General features: G+C 35.8%; 1 protein-coding gene and 1 long non-coding RNA gene across 3 annotated transcripts in view; one reads left to right on the plus strand and one right to left on the minus strand.

Annotated features, from left to right (window-relative positions):
• Positions 1-2,167, plus strand: part of LOC306669106 (anthrax toxin receptor 2) — a 146,735-nt gene extending 144,568 nt beyond the window's left edge. Inside the window, exons 16-17 of one of the 2 annotated variants that reach the window (XM_079152942.1) lie at positions 237-298; positions 1,540-2,167. In XM_079152942.1, the coding sequence (XP_079009068.1) occupies positions 237-275 (39 nt within the window). In that variant the 3' untranslated portion in view covers positions 276-298; positions 1,540-2,167. Of the gene's footprint in view, positions 1-236 lie in introns of both variants that reach the window. The other variant, XM_079152941.1, reaches the window with a different exon arrangement.
• On the minus strand, positions 1,547-7,526 carry LOC306669112. Its single transcript, XR_013766030.1, has 2 exons — positions 6,976-7,526; positions 1,547-6,836 (listed from the first exon to the last, which is right to left on the minus strand). It is a non-coding gene; the product is annotated as an uncharacterized lncRNA (long non-coding RNA).
• Positions 7,527-17,565: the final 10,039 nt, after the last annotated feature.

The following is a 17,565-nucleotide window of genomic DNA, read 5'->3' on the forward strand; positions in this document are numbered from 1 at the left end:
AATGTTTTTCCATACAAATTTTATCATATCATCAGGTTGGTGAAGTTACTGTGGAAAAAGATTAATGAACCATCATGCTTTGACCCAAAGAAAAGAATGTATGACTTTGTGTCTCATGTGAACATTGTTCTTTCCTTGGGTAATCATTTATTTTATCATGGTATGAAGACCTAGGTATTCTTATACTTCTTAATAGTTGCATCAGTATTTCAATAAGGATTTCTTTCTTTCTTCAGGGCCGGTGCATAAACTTCTCCCGAGTTCCATTTCAGTAAAGGAAAGCAAGACAACCAAGAAGGTACAAAGATGGCACATTTTCACATTCATCCAGATGAAAAAAGTCAAGTGCATTTCAGAAACCCTTGGAAGAGCAGCTTATTTTCTCTGTCAGGAGATGCTTTCTCTGCCTTCTGCTTTTTTTTTTTTTTTTTGCACCAAATGTTTTCAAACACTTGTTTGTCTACAAGGAAGGTGATGAAACTCAGTAGTAACTCATGATTCATGACATTGAAATAAAGAAGAATGTTAATCTGCACACTGTGGTTTATAAAGGAAAGCTTATTTGAATGTATAGAAGAGGCAAAAGCAAAAATAGCAACAATGTACCGATGATATCAAAACAGACCACAAAACAAGTAGCCATGATGGGTCTTCCATGAAGATAGGACTTTTTAACATACAAACATGGCACTTGTGTTTTTTTATATGACAAAATCTTTAGCTATTGGCAGAGTATGAAATTTCCAACCAGGCTAAGCAAATATTGGAGTTCATTGCCTTATAGCTCTGTCAGATCACAAAATCCTTCCAAGTCCTCTATCACAGTGTGCCTTACGGGAAGTTTCTGACTAGAAAATCTTGTCATTTTAACACTGAAAAGTGCACACGCATGACAAAAGATAGACAAGATGCCTCAAGGTATTGGTAGCAAGCAAGATTTTGCCCTTTAGTTTTTGAAGACACCTTTCTTTCATTATGCACTTGGGACAAGAAAATTAATAGAGCGTTATTCCACCGGAAGACAGCCTCTAACCAAAGATCTGGAGTGGAGTTTAAAGGACTCATGATTTGAGACTTTGTCCCTGAGACTGGTAGATTTCCCTCTTTTCCTGTGTTTAGGATTTAGTAGTGCATAAAGCATTAATGTCTGTAAACATACCTAGGAGTTTGTTTTGCTTTTAATTTAAAGGAAGCAGTAACCACAAAGCTTCTGCTCAGGGTTTTTTCTTCCTTCAAGTCTCCAAGGGCTCTTCAGCGTCACAAGCCAGCAACTCTCTTTGCATGAAAATTTCAAAGTTTAATTAATATAATTAAAGGCAACAGCAAGCAGCAGCCTGTGAAGATTTTGCTCATCTTTTTTATGCCTTTTGACATTGAATGACCTATTACTGTATGCGCATTACTTGGATTTTGAGGAGCACTCTACCTTGGTTATGATTCAGTAGAGGAAAAAGACCTCCTTTCTTTAGTTTATAAATTAAATTTTCAGGAGGATTGCCATCAAAAAACATTGACAATGTATGTATTATAATTTTTTAGAAAAACCACCATCGTGTCACGTCGACGATGCCAGATTATGTTAGCGTGAGCAGAAACACTGTGGGGGAGGAAGAAGGCAGCAGCTGAAGAAAACAGCTCAAATGATCTAGTCACTTTCGATACTGTACTTCAGATGCGAAATGGATATTCGACTCGAAACCTGACAAAGCGCGCCGGCTTTGATGTGAACTGGTATAGACAATGACCAGTGGCCGGGTCAGTGGGATGTCTCTCTGCGAGCACAAAGGCTTATCAAATGACACTAAAAATAAGTTCAACAACCATCACATTGGAAGGGAGAAGGCGAGCATTTCATGTTTGGCGGGCATATGAGTGCACAAGATGGAAAGAACGATTTGGAGCATCCTGGTATAATTACCCCCATTGTGCTTTTAATGGAGATTTCAAAGGACGGGGAATGATTCTCTTGGTTGGTGTCCAGGTTTTTGGCACAGCTCCAAGAAACCTTATGCACACACACCAATATATGTATATGTACACACACACACTAACACACACACACATGTATTCTTTAGCTTGAATCTTTTGCTCAAGTTTATTTATGTCACTGGCTGGCTGGATCCAAAGTCATGTGTCCACATATTCATAAATAAAATTTTTACCTGTGCTTTTGTTATTGATTTCTTTAAACCCAATAAAGCTCATGCCTTCTTTGGTTGAATATAAAATTGTCCTAGTTAGTTTCAGGAGTGGAATTGTTTTCAGTTCCAAAATGTCCAATATGTTTAGAGATGATACTCTTGGCAGAGTCCATGAGTGCCAGTGCAGCATGGAAGCCTGACACAGGGCTTCAAATCCTTTCTGCATGAGTTCTTGTACACACCTGCTGTATGTTCGTATCTGGAGCAAGACCTATTGTTACTTTCTTAAATAGGCCTTTCATTTCTGGTCAGTGCAAAGGCATTAATGCTATTTTAAGAGCATCAAGTAGAAGCTAAGATTATAGATTTTCTAATAATTATTTTAAATTTCACTAGTAATTTCTCTAGTATACATGTATTTTGCACAGGAGCAATATAAAATAAACCTCTGCCTTTAAATGGCAAAATAGCTTTCTGGAGATTTGTAAGGCAAGTACCATGGAGAACTCTCCATGGAGAGGGAGGGGCACTGGTGTATATGTAGACTGAAAAAAATATCATTCATAAAGTTCCAATACAGACGGAATTTCATCGCCTTTAAAAATATGAACTAGATCTGTTATGCTTTTCTCTGATTATTTTAACCAGCAAATGAGAAGAATTTCTTTGCAAGAGTAGTTTTCTTACCAAAGGACTCCATCAGAAATCTCTGCACTTCTCAATAGGTTAGAATAAAACCTCTTCTATAAGTTTTATGACACTTCATATATAGAGAGAAATAGCTCCTGTGTAATTTTCTGGACATGATGTCAGTCAAGATGTCCTTTCTTGTACAAATGAATAAGTCTTATCCATCATCCATTTGTGTTGCATAAGGTTGCAAAAACAATTAAGTGGGAAATGACTTCTAACTTATGTGTCTACTCTGCCTGGAAAGAAAGTTTTGAAGGCATCTATATATATTTCATAACAATGTCTGTTCTTTATGGATTTGATCCATAAATATTTATCTATCTGAAAACTTTGATACTTGGAATGTTTTCCTTAAAGCATTTGGTGCTCCAAGAAAAAACATTTGGTGCTAAGAGTTGCAGCACTGATGCCTTTCCCCAAGTTAATTCTATTTTAAAAATTTGTATTTCCTTCCCAATGAGATGCAGAGTAAAATTTGAGACTCTCCATTGACTAGGGAGCAGCATCTGTCATCTATGGTTAATTACTATTTTGACAAAAATATATAAGATTTAAACCCTCTATATTTCAGATTGTTAACAAAAGAGCTGATTTGCTTATAGTTCCTTTGAACTTTATTCTAACCATTTAAATAATAAATGACCCACTATTGGTTTCTATAATAAATTCTTACTGGATATAAGATCTGGGAGTCTCTATGAACTTCATTTTGTTATCTGAGTATCACTAATCATTGTTTACTGCTCAGAGGTGGATTTGTTTTCTTACTTTAAGATTGAAACAAAATCTACATTATGGCTAACAAGGTTGTTCAAAACATTTCTGATTGGTTAACTTACCTATATTATTTTTTAAGTTTAAGAGGAATAGTATAGCGAGGATGGTGGCGCATACCTGTAATCCCAGCTGCTTGGGAGGCTGAGGCAAGAGGATCAGGAGTTCAAAGCCAACCTCAGCAACTTAGCAAGGCACTAAGCAACTTAACAAGACTCTGTCTCCAAATAAAAATATTAAGAAGGGGTGGGGATGTGGCTCAGTAGTTAAGTGCCCTTGGTTTCAAGCCCCAGTACCAATAAAGAAAGAAAGAAGGAATAGTATAGTCATGTTGCAAATATACATACTACAACTATAGTCTTAACTTTCTCCTCCATGTGTATGTTGTATTTTGGTCACATCATATTCTTCGGGGGAGTTTATTAGAGTTTTATTAGAGTTTTAGTACTACTGAAATTTTTGGTGTGTGTGTGTGTGTGTGTGTGTAGTATATGTTACATATCTGTTTTAATATGAAAGGACATATGATTGAGAAAGATAACTCTAGTACAACTATTATATAAAGAACAGGCAGATGAGACTAGATAACATTGAAGAGTCAGTAAAACCATATACAGTAGTCTTGGAGTTAGAGTAATACTTAGTAAATTTAGTGAATTTTTATGGCATATTTATGAACACACTTTATTCAATCAGGTATGAAAAAGATTTTAAAAAAGAAAAACTACAAGGTTACAGGCCTTATACTATTTTTTAAATGATTTTGTTGTGTTCTTCCAAAGAAAATACTGATCAGAAAGTACACAGTATAACATGTCAATTTGTGTAAAAATATGCTTACATTATTTGGGACTGAGGTCTTTGACCATAGACCTCTGTATCTTGCTGACACTGAGCAGTCAACTTCTCCATCACAGACTGGAGGGACTGAAAGTACTTAAAATTCCTTCCAACTCTGACAACGTTTCTATTAATATGGTCGTATCAGAGGTTTTAGTATTTATGCATCTCATATTTTAATGGCTGCTTTATTTGTAAAGCATGGTAATAAATTAACTTTGTAAACTACTATTTAACTACACAAAAGATATTAAGCCATATCATTTGATGATTAGTTATAATAACTTCTTTTGATTTCTTATAAGCAAAAATTTTAAAGGGGTGACAAGCCATATAACTTATATTTGATTTAAAAATCCCTCAAAAGATGAGTAAAATATTGGTAAATACATCCATATATTTCATGCTGATGTTTCAGTCTCACAAGGGTCTCAAATGCATACATAAAGAGACAGAAACTCTTATGAGACATTTATGCCACCAGTTTAAATGACTGGAATACTTTGTACACTGTAGAAATATAACTTCTTTTTAAAAATTCCACTTAATAAACAATAACTATGCTTGTGTTACCCATAGAAAGTATTCAGTGGAAAATATTTTAAGGGTAAATTGACAGTTTAGAATCTGTAGCCTTTTAGACTTGCTAACCTTTCACAAAACTACCATGGCCTTAATGTATAAGGATACTGTGAAAGTAAGAATTCAAAATGTAAAAAAAGTGGACCTCAAACATTGTCTCCTAATTACTAATTACTATAAGTTATTTGTATCTTAGATAAATTACATTTGCAAGGTTGTAAATGTTAATGGCAAGTCAAAGGAAGTTGTGAAAGTTATTAAAATGTATAAGTAGATTTGATTTGACTAGAAACATTGAACAATAAATAGTTTCTGGAGTGTGAACTCTTAAAAAACTATACATTGCCTCTGTGAACTAAAAGGCAACATGATTTTAAACAGTTTAGATGCAAAACAAAGGAACAAGGTGCTTCCAAAGCCATAGATGATAGAGTAAGAAAATTGTTTCATCATATGCTAAATTAGAAGCAAATCTAAACCTCTTGGCATGATTATGTACTCTACCATCTGATTTGTATAAGTAATTGGGGAAAGAAAAACTCATAATATAAAACAAAATTGACTAGTTCTAGCAGATGACACCTGTAAATAGAATTTTACCAGTTGAAATTTTGATGTGAAATGAAACTATTATCATGATCACACTAAAGTTTTCTTTTGAGTTCTTTTTTTAACATCTTCTAATTCTAAAAGTTTCTGTTAATTAAACAGAGCAATGACAGACCCTCATCTTCTTTAAATACTTTGTGTGAGGCTGTCACATAGAAAGAAAAAATTATATTTTAAACAATATGTTCAAGTGTAAAAATCTTCAACAAATTCTAAATGTTTTTAAAAATGGGGGAAAATTTCAAGACATAATTAACATCTTGGATTCTTCATACGGAGCTATTCAGAAAGTTTGAAAGGATTTAATTAATTTTTAAAAAGGAAATGTGATAACTAAATTGTGATCTGGAATATTCAGTGTATTATTCTTGTTCTGAGGGATATTGATATGATTAAAATATTGTAGCACAATGCTAAAAAGAGAATATTATAACAGCAATAATGTATACCTCATTTGTATACCTCTCACTTCCCAAAAAGAACTGAGATAATGTATTTTATAAGGTTAAATCAATGATTTTAAAACTTTAAATTCAAAATGAAGATGAGTGCCAATTCATAAGTGATTCAAAAATTATGCGTTAAGCTGGTAGAATTAAGAATAGTATATTCCTTAAATTATTAAGCGGTGGGTATTGCTTTCTTTTAAAAAGTATTTACCTCAACTCTCCAAAAATCAGTCCAATAAATCTCAACCCAAGGTTATTACTGCATATTTTATAACTTCTAACTTTTAAAAACATTTTCAATGTCATTTAAATAGAGAAGGGAGCGATTGTATTAGTTTCCAATTGCTGCTGTTAACAAAGTTCCAAAAACTTAGTGGGGAAAACATGATTTATTCTCTTATATTTCTGGGTCCAGAAGTTCAAAATCAGTTCCAATGAGCTAAAGACAAGCCTGTAGCTGGGTTCATTCCTTCTAGAACTCTGAGAAAAGATTTCATTTCTTCTTCTTTCTCACCTGTATTTCTTGGCTTGTGGCTTCTTCATCTATCTTCAAACTGTATCACCCCAACTTCTTCTTCAGTCATCACATCACTTGTTATCTCTACAATCTGTTGCCTCCTTTTTTTATAAGCACCATAGTGACTATATTGCACCCACCTATATAATCCAGGATTACTTCTTTCTGTCAAAATCCTTAACATGATGACATCTGCAGAGACTCTTCTGTCATACAAAATGACAACAGGTTCTGGGGATGAGAACATGGGCATCTGAGAGGACCATTATTCAATCCATCACAAAGCTTGGAATAATTTTCCTTTAATGAAATATTTTCCTTATATCTGACACCCCAAAGATGAGTTCAACTTTCTGCTTAAGATCCTTACCTGCCCAAATTCTGTACATCTTGTCATTCCAGTGTTGATATCTTTTCTTTTTTGGCGGGGGGGTTGGGAGCAATTCCACTTGTCTCCATTCCACTGCTTTATATTTTACTTGAGATTTCTCAAAAGGAAAAATGCCAGGGGAAAAATTCTTGGAAGATTTCTGGCAGATGAAAAACTGTACCTAAAATTGAAAAGCAAAGGTAGTTTTGTTCCCTTTGTAGCATTTACTTTGTCTGTATAAATCCAGAAGTTAATCTAGAGTTAGTCCCCCTTCTGCTGTCATTCTGAAAATCTTTTAGGAAGGTATTAAAATATCATCAGAGACTAAGGACAAAAATAAGTTAATAGTCTAAGATGAGCATCAGCAATTGACATGGATCTTAAACAAAATTTGTCTTCACCTGTTAACTATTTTCTTCCAGAATTAAAAATGTTTTTAAAAGAATAGTGATTTTAAATTCTAATAAAACTAACATCTATATCAAACACTGTTCAAGCAGTGACGATGAACAAAACATCAACAAAATGGACAAACACTAAAATGATAAAAGTCAAAGGGATCAGGTAAATTTTTCTGAACTATAGACATATGTTCCATGTACACTGAGTTACTAGCAATAGATTATTCAATCCAATACCCACAATAGGTTTTGTTTTTACATCTCTCATATTATTCATATATTGTATAGCCTTTCTGCATCCACTCTCTTCTGAGAAGTACATTTATATGTTAAAATGCTAAATTTCATATTCTCATATGAACTTTTATATATTTTGTGATCCTCATGCTGTCCCTGATAACTCATATGAATCTATTTTCCCTCTCTAAATAAGTTCTTAACATGTTTTTAAAAAGTCAGTTAAATCACATGATAGCATTACATCTATATATTATTTTACAACTTCCCAAAGTCCTACATAATTCATTATTATCAACTAAATATATACTACACACATACTACATATACTGTGCTAATTTGGTCAACACCTAGGTAAATTCAGTGTTAATCATTCTAAGGATATGAGTGGAGGTGGAAGGGGCTTCCGGTGATATTCTGTAAGAAAGTCTTATAGCTTGAATCCTGAGTGGCCCATTTAAAATAAAACCTGATCACATAAAATGAGATTTAATGCTAAGTGAGGCCTGTTTTATATGAGCAACCCTAGATAACTCTGCACCACCGAGAGGATCTCATTTTGTTACCACACAATTTTCAGTGTGTATTAACAGTCTTCCTGAGGAATCGAAATGCTTTTAAATCATTCTATTTGTTGCAAAACATTACTTTGGCCTAACTCACAGATAAGTTAAGCCACATAAAAATTTAATATCCTCTAAGGGTAAACAAAACAAAAAAACAAAATGCCATGACAATGATGAGGTTAAGAAAGTTGACCTGATTCCAGGGAAAAAGAAAAGTTTCTCTGGGAGAGTGTTTTTAGGACTAGCTAAAGGACATTAGGAAGATGAATCAGTTTAACATAATTTCAAGGCAGTAAATGTTGAACAAGAAAGGAGAGAAAACCCAATACTGAAAGGACATTTACTGAGGTTCTGTCTTCCAGGTGATCTATCCTATTGGTTATGCTTTCTATGGAGTTTTTAACTTGGTTTATTGTTTCCTTCATTTCAAGGATTTCTGTTTGTTTGTTTTTTCAATATCTCTACCTCTTTATTGAAATGATCTCTTGCTTCCAATATTTGCTCTTTTAACTGTTGATTGGTGCAATCATTTAATGCCTGCATTTGCTCTTTCATCTCCTCATTTGCTTCCCTGATTGTTTTAATTATGTACATTCTGAACTCCCTTTCTGACATTTCTTCTGCTGTGCTGTCATTGGGTTTTATTGATATAGTATCTAGGTTTGTTTAGGACATTTTCTTCCCTGTTTTCTCATATTGGTCAGATGTCAGTGGGACTTTGTGATATTGCAGATTTCCTCTATTGGCTTATAGTGTCCCTGTAGATTTCCAGTGTATCACCTTCCTGCCTTCAGTAGCCTGAAGTCTTGAAGTAACTTGATAATGCAGTGCTTCCAAGGAAAGCTGCCCCTAGCCCGCTACTGGTTCCAGGACTTGGAGCTGGCTCTGTGTGGAAAGGCTCTCACTGGGGGGCCTGCTCCGAGAAGCTGGAGAATCTGGCCCTGTGGGAGGAGCCCACCACCGGAGTGCTCAGAGCTGCCTGGGGGAGACTCTAGCTGCCCTGCCCTACTCTAATAAGCCACCTGAATCCCGGCCTGCCACCCCGGCAGCGATTCACCGGCCCCCCAGCGAGAGCCTTTCAGCACAGAACCAAGCTTCAAGTCCCTGAGCCAGGACAGCGAGTTCCTGCCCGCAGGTTGCTTAGGGACCAGGACAGGGCAGCCAGGGACTTCCCAAGCAGCCGGCAGCCCGGCCCCCTCCAGCGGGAAGCGCCTTTCCAGGCTAGCTTCTCGGAGCAGGCCCCCCAGTGAGAGCCTTTCCACACAGAGCCAGCCACAAGTCCCCAAGCCAGCGGAGACCTCCAGCCCACAAGCAGCCTCTGGGACCAGGGCAAGGCAGCCAGAGACCTCCCCAGGCGGACCTGCCCGCCCCCCGCCAATGATGTACCTTACAGAAATAGAGCAAGCAATTATGAAATTCATCTGGAAGAATAAGAAACCCAGAATAGCTAAAGCAATCCTCAGTAGAAAGAGCAAAGCAGGGGGTATCGCAATACCAGATCTTCAACTCTATTACAAAGCAATCGTAACAAAAACGGCATGGTATTGGTACCAAAATAGACAGGTAGATCAATGGTACAGAACAGAGGACGTGGACACAAACCCAAATAAATACAATTTTCTCATACTAGACAAAGGTGCCAAAAATATGCAATGGAGAAAAGATAACCTCTTCAACAAATGGTGCTGGGAAAACCGGAAATCCATATGCAACAGAATGAAACTAAATCCGTATCTCTCACCCTGCACAAAACTCAACTCAAAATGGATCAAGGACCTCGGAATCAGACCAGAGACCCTGCATCTTATAGAAGAAAAAGTGGGTCCAAACCTTCAACTTGTTGGCTTAGGATCAGACTTCCTTAACAGGACTCCCATAGCACAAGAAATAAAAGCTAGAATCAACCACTGGGATAGATTCAAACTAAAAAGCTTTCTCTCAGCAAAGGAAACTATCAGTAATGTGAAGAGAGAGCCTGCAGAGTGGGAGAATATCTTTGCCAATCATACTTCAGATAGAGCGCTAATTTCCAGAATCTATAAAGAACTCAAAAAACTCTACACCAAGAATACAAATAATCCAATCAACAAATGGGCTAAGGAAATGAACAGACACTTCACAGAAGAAGATCTACAAGCAATCAACAGATATATGAAAAAATGTTCAACATCTCTAGTAATAAGAGAAATGCAAATCAAAACTACCCTAAGATTTCATCTCACCCCAACTAGAATGGCGATTATCAAGAACACAAGCAACAATAGGTGTTGGCGAGGATGTGGGGAAAAAGGTACACTCATACATTGCTGGTGGGGTTGCAAATTAGTGCAGCCACTCTGGAAAGCAGTATGGAGATTCCTCAGAAAGCTTGGAATGGAACCACCATTTGACCCAGCTATCCCACTCCTTGGCCTATACCCAAAGTACTTAAAATCAGCATACTACAGAGATACAGCCACATCAATGTTCACAGCTGCTCAATTCACTATAGCCAGATTGTGGAACCAACCTAGATGCCCTTCAATTGATGAATGGATAAAGAAACTGTGGCATATATATACAATGGAATATTACTCTGCCATGAAGAATGATAAAAGTATGGTATTTGCAGGCAAATGGATGAAAAAAATGGATGAAATTGGAGGATATCATGCTAAGTGAGATAAGCCAATCTCAAAAAACTAAAGGACGAAAGATCTCGCTGATAAACGGATGAGGACATATAAGGGGGGGTATGAGGGGTTAGCGTTAGGGTTAGGGTTAGGTTTAGGTTAGGGATAAGGAGGGTGGCAAGAATGGAGGAAGGAAGGACTGTATAGAGGGTAAAGGGGTGGGAAGGGTGGGGGGGAAGGGAAAAAATAACAGAATGAATCAAACAATATTGCCCTATGTAAATCTATGATTTTTAATTAAAATAAATAAATAATAAAAAGAAAGGACATTTAATTCAGTTTTAGTTTTAATTATCAAGGATTAAATGGTACAATGGAAATGGAATGTATAGTGGAAAACTGAACAACTGGATTTATATTTTGCTCTTGTAATAATAACCTGTTCCCGATATTTATTCTATTCTGACATTATCATTTCCCTCAGTTTTACTAACTGACCCACACAGAACAATTGAAGAACAATGATGTCTCAGTAAAGCCAGGCACTGCAACCTTTCAGCCATCTACAGCACTCCGATTATTTAACAGCCTCTAGAGGCTGGCAGGGATGATGTATGGAGGTAGTCCTGGGAAGGTGGGAATTCAGTTGAGCTTTTTATCCCAAAGTGAAAAGACCCCTCCAAGTGAAAAAAGGATGAAAGTTCAGGGAATTTGGTTCCACTGAAAAGAGAGAACAGTCAAAAACTGCTCAAGAAGGTCAAAGCCATGCAGCAAATGTACTGGGCAACACTGGAAGAGAGCCAGAGAGCTAAGAGACTGCCCTGAATCTGAGCACTCGTGAGCTCCATTAGTGAATATGGGCAGATGCCCATATCTTGTGCCAGTCTGTGCACTGACCATGGAATACTGCAATGGAAGAGACAAACAGGTTTCAGAAATCTGAGCAAGTAAGGACAGTAAACAAGAAGATGCAAGTGTTACAAGCCTATAAAGGGGACATTTAAAGTGTGACAAGAGTATGTAATGGGAAGAGGCTAACCTATTCTAAGTCATTAGAGAAGACAGTGAAATGTTGATTGAAACTGAGAGAATTAGTGAATGTTTTCCTCCTTCCTCTCTTACATTTTCTCTTCCTCCTTCAACCCTACCCACTTCGCAGCACATCAGCAGAATGCCTGGCACATAATGGGCTCTCAAAGTTAATTTGCTAGTGATTTAAAAATAATTATTTAGACTTCCAGTTCCTACAAGACTGAATAGTCCCATTCCACCAACTTCTTCCTTACATGTAAAAGCCCTGGACATAGCAGAAACAAAACAAAACAACAAAACAAAAATGAAAAACAGGAAGTGTCTGAAAGGTGGAAAAAGTTGCAGACTGCTTAAGGTCCTCAGATTGAGGAAGAACATGGAGGTGAGTCCTCTTGAGTTTTCTTATTGTGCTAATACCTGATATCCTCCTTGAGACAGAGCCTATTGGATATGTAAAGACAACTAGGTGGATTTTATCACATAGTATCCTCCTTGAGACGTTAATTAAACAGAGATTGGCAGAGTGGAAGAATTAAAAAAAAAAAAAAAGATTCCCCAACAACATTAGAAACCTCAAATAGAATGACATAGATCAAAGGATGGAAAAAGATATGCAACGTGATTATAAATGTTTTTAAAAGAGTGGGTACATTAATATCAGATAAAGTGTGTTCAGAGCAAAAATACGTTTTAGATGCAAATGGAGACATTATATAACAAGAAAAGTATCAATCTTCCAAAAAGTCATAATGCCATAAACATGCGCACGTCAAAAACAAACAAATCCTTAGGACCTTAAAATATATGAAGCATAAGCTTAGAACTGATAGAAGAAAAACAGAAATGAATCCTCAATTATAGCCAGGAACTCAAGTAACCCTTTTTCATCAATTGGTAGAATCACAAGAGAGAAAATCATAAAGGATATAGAAGAATTGAATAGCACAATTAACCAAGAGGATATAACTGACACATAGGGAGCAACAACTACCAAACGAAAATAAAATGTACATTTTTTTCACATTCCCATGGAACATTCAATGGGCTAAATCATATCCTAGACCATTAAATAAGCCTCAACAAATTCATAAGTATTGAAATCATACAAAGTATGTCCTTTGATCAAATCAGAAATAGCTAACAAAAATACAAGAGAATATTCTTTTTTGTTTGTTTCTGTTTTACTTTTTTGTACTGGGGATTGAACTCAGGTAGAAATAACTATTAAAAATACAACAGGATTTTTTTTTTATACTAGGGATTGAACTTAGGAGCACTTGCACTTGGCCACTGAGTCACATCCCCAGCTCTCTTTTGTATTTTATTTAGAGACAGGGTCTCACTGAGTTGCTTAGCTCTTCACTCTTGCTAAGGCTGGGTTTGAACTCACAGTCCTCCTACCTCAGCCTCCTAAGCCACTAGGATTACATGCGTGCGCCACAGTGCCTGGCAGGATGTTCTTTTAACACTTGGCAAGTGCACATTATAAGTAAATGATGGGTCAAATAAGAATCTCAAGTAGAATCCAAAATTCATAGAAATAAATGAAAATGCAAATAGAACATATTAAAATAGGTGAGGTGATACAGTTAAAGCAATGCTAAGAGGAAAATTAATCATCTTGAATTAGTGATCTAAATTCACCTTCAGAAACTAGGAAATGAGGAGTAAAATAAAGTCAAAGCCAAGCAGCAAAAAAGTAATGAAGATAACAGAAATCAATGGACTTGAAAACAAAATAATAAATAAAATCAATTTCCAAAGCTAGTTTTCAAAAAAATCAATGAAACTGGTAAATCTCTAGCAAGACATACAAACAAAAAAGAAGAAGAAAGAAAAGAAAAGAAAGAAAGAAAGAAAAAGAAAAGAAAGAGAAAAAGAAAGAAGTGAATAATCAATGTCAGAAAAAAAAAAAAAATCCAGGGAATGTCACTAAAGATCTTGCAGTCATTGAGAAGACAATAAGGAAACATAATGAACTATTCTACCTACTATAAAATGAAAAGAAGTGAACCAATTATTCAAAAACCAGAAACTATCAAAACTTGATTAAGTCAAAACAGAAAGAAACTGGCTTCAATTTAAAAAGCTTCCACTCAGAGAAATTCAGACCATGGTCATTTCAATGGAGAATTCTATCAAACATTAAAAAAGAAAATTAATTTCAATATATCTCTCAGGGAAACATATAAAAAGATGGAGCCCCCTTCTCAATTCATTCGTTTTATGAGGCTAGGATTGCTCTGCTATCAAACCAAACAAACAAAAAGTACAAATATTAAAATAAGTGATAAACTATAATCTCCCATAAACTTAGATATAAATCCCCAAGAAAATAAGTCCAATGATACCCAGCAATGTATAAAAAGAATTATCCATCATGCAAAGTCGTATTGATTTCAGATTGAAAGGGTGGCTCAATATTTTTAAAAATATGTGAAATCCACCCTATCAATAAGACAAAGAAGAAAAATAATATGCTCATGTTAGTTGATGCAAATGAGACACTTGGCAAAATCTAGTATCTATTACTGATAAAATAACTTCAGCAACTTAGGAATAAAGGGAACTTTCCCCACTTGATAAAGTGTTGGAAGCCATGTATAAATTATGGGTTTGTTTAAGCCAACATAAGACAGGGAGGCTACTTTTCTCGGAACTCCTGGGTGAAATTCCCTGATTCTAGAAAGCCCAGATCATGCTGGCGCCCTGCCTTAGCCCACAGCCCTAGTTTGGAATGCAGCCACCAGGAGATGAGTGGGCGGGCATAACCTGCCAAGCCCCAAACAACCTGTTTTTCCTCTCTTTATCCTGAGTTCCTCAAGAAGCCTGCCACACTGAAACCCTCTGATGTATTTCCCCTTAAATAAAGGATTGGGGTCTTTTTCCCTTGTTCAGTTCCTGTTCCTATCAGGGCTGGAAGACCCACCGGGCACCACCCTTTTAAAATCTAATTTCTGTCTATTGTCTTTTATTCCCTACTGATTATTTTCAGACTTTTTATTTTCTCTGCCAGTTCACATCTCCAAGCAAGTGTCTGCTCTACTAGGGGGCTGGTAACCCTGGCATTTTAAAGGAATACCACCCAAAACCTATAGCTGACATTGTACTTTTTGATACAAAACAGATGTCTCCCTAAAATCAGAGACAGGGCGGAGAATCTAATCTCATATGCCTTATTCAACATTACTTTGTCCTGGAAATTTCAGATCAGCAATGAGGCAAGAAAAAGAAATCAAAGGCATACAAATGAGAAAGGCAGGAATAAATGTTTCTCAATCCACAGAAGATAAATTACTAGTTAGAAAAGCTTAAGGAGTCTATAAAACTACAACTGATAAGTGAAATTAACAAGTTCACAAAATATAAGATGAATTAAAAATTGCATGTGTATATATTAACATTAAAAATGTGGAAAGTGGAATTAAAATTACTACATTATTTATGATCATTTCAATTAAAATGATATACTGAGGTATAAAACTCAACACCAAATAGGCACATATTCTGTACACTAAAAATGATATAATACTTTGAAAGAAATCAAAGATTTAAGTAAATAGATGCATCATGTTACTGGATTGGAAGACTAATTGACATAGTGATGATGTCAGTTTTCCCCAAACTTACCTATAGGTTTAATGCAATTTTAATCACAATCCTGACATTTTATAGACATAGAAAAGCCTTTTCTAAAAGTATATGCAAAGACACAGGTTGTAGAATAACTGGAACAATACTGAAAAAGAAGAATAAAGTGAGAGCTGTCATCCTATTTCATACGAAGTCCTACTACCAGCAATAATCAAGACGAAGTGGTTTTGGCAGAAAGAAAGATGAATAAAGAATCCAATACTAAGAACACAAACAATAATAGGTGTTGGCATGGATGTGGGGGAAAAGGCACACTTGTACATTGCTGGTGGAGTTGCAAATTGGTGCATCCATTCTGAAAAGCAGTATGGAGAATCCTCAGAAAGCTTAGAATGGACCCACCATTTGAGCAAGTTATCCCACTCCTCACTTTAGACCCAAAGAACTTAAAATCAGCATACTACAATAACACAGTCACATCAATGTTTACAGCAGCTCAATTCACAATAGCTAGATTGTGGAACCAACCTAGATGCCCTTCAACAGATGAATGGATAAAGAAATTGTTTTATAAATACACAACGGAATATTATTCAGCCATAAAGAAAAATAAAATTACAGCATTTGCAGGTAAATGGATGGAATTGGAGAATATCATGCTAAGTGAAATAAGCCAATCCCCAAAAAACAAAGGCCAAATTTTTTCCCTGATAAATGATGATATGTAATGGGGGTTGAGATGTGTGGTGGATAAGAGAAGAAAGGAGGAACTTTGGATTATGAGAGGGAAATGGGAGAGGGAAGGGGGCAGGGGTATGAAAGATGTGGAAAGAGACAGATATCATTACCCTGTGTACATGAATGGTGTGAATCTACATCGTGCACAACCATAGAAATGAGAAGTTGAACCCCATTTGTTTACAATGAATCAAAATGCAGTCTGTAAAAATAAAAAATAACAAAATGATGAATTTTTAAAAATGATGAGAGAATCCAGGAACTGAACACTTCACAGAAAAAGAACTACCACCGATCAACAAATATATGAAAAAATGTCCAGCATCTCTAGCAATTAGAAATGCAAATCAAAACTACTCTAAGATTTCATCTCACTCCAGTCAGAATGGCAGTTATCAAGAATACAAGCAACAATAGGTATTGGCGAAAATGTTGGGGAAAAGGTACACTCATACATTCCTGGTAGGAATGCAAAATGGTGCAACCACTGTGTTAAACAGTATGGAGATTCCTCAGAAAACTTGGAATGGTACCACCATTCAACTCAGCTATCCCACTCCTTGGTTTATACCCAAAGGATTTAAAATCAGCATACTATGGTGACACAGTCACATCAATGTTTATAGCAGCTCAACTCACAATAGGTAAACTATGGAACCAACCTAGGTGTCCTTCAACAGATAAATGGATAATGGGGTATCTATATCTGATGGAATACTACTTATCTTTAAAGAAGAATGAAATTATGGAACTTGCTGGTAAATGGATAAAGTTGGAGAATATCATGCTAAATGAAATAAGACAATCCTAAAAATCCAAAGGCCACATGTTTTCTCTGATGTGCAGATGCTAATTCACTATACGTGGGGGCACTAGGGAAGAATAGAGTTACTTTATATTAGGTAGAGGGGAGTGAAGGTAGGAGGAGGATAGGGATAGGAAGGATTATAAAGTGAAACAGACATTATTACCTCATGTACATAAATGAATGCATGACTGACATCATCCCATGTGTACACTAAGAAAAATGAGAAATTATACTCCATGTATGTATGATTTATCAAAATGCATAATGCATTCTACTGTCATGTATAACTAATTGAAACAAATAAAAATAATAATAAAAAAGATATAGAAAAACTGAATTACTCATAAATTGTGTGGTATAAACATAGCATAGTTAAAGTCTACTCTGGAAAACATTTTGCAGTCTCATAAAAAGAAGTATGTATTACCATAAGTTCCCCAAATTGCATCATTGAGCTTTTATCTTAGAGAAATCAAAATGAATGTTAGCAGCTTGATTTGTGACTACCAAAATCTGAAAGCAACCTAGATAGCTTTCATCTGATGAATGATTAAACAGACTGTGGTATATCCATTGCTTGAAATATTTCTCAGAAATATGAA

Source organism: Sciurus vulgaris, assembly GCF_902686455.1.
Source record: "Sciurus vulgaris genome assembly, chromosome: 9".
Lineage (NCBI taxonomy): Eukaryota > Metazoa > Chordata > Mammalia > Rodentia > Sciuridae > Sciurus > Sciurus vulgaris.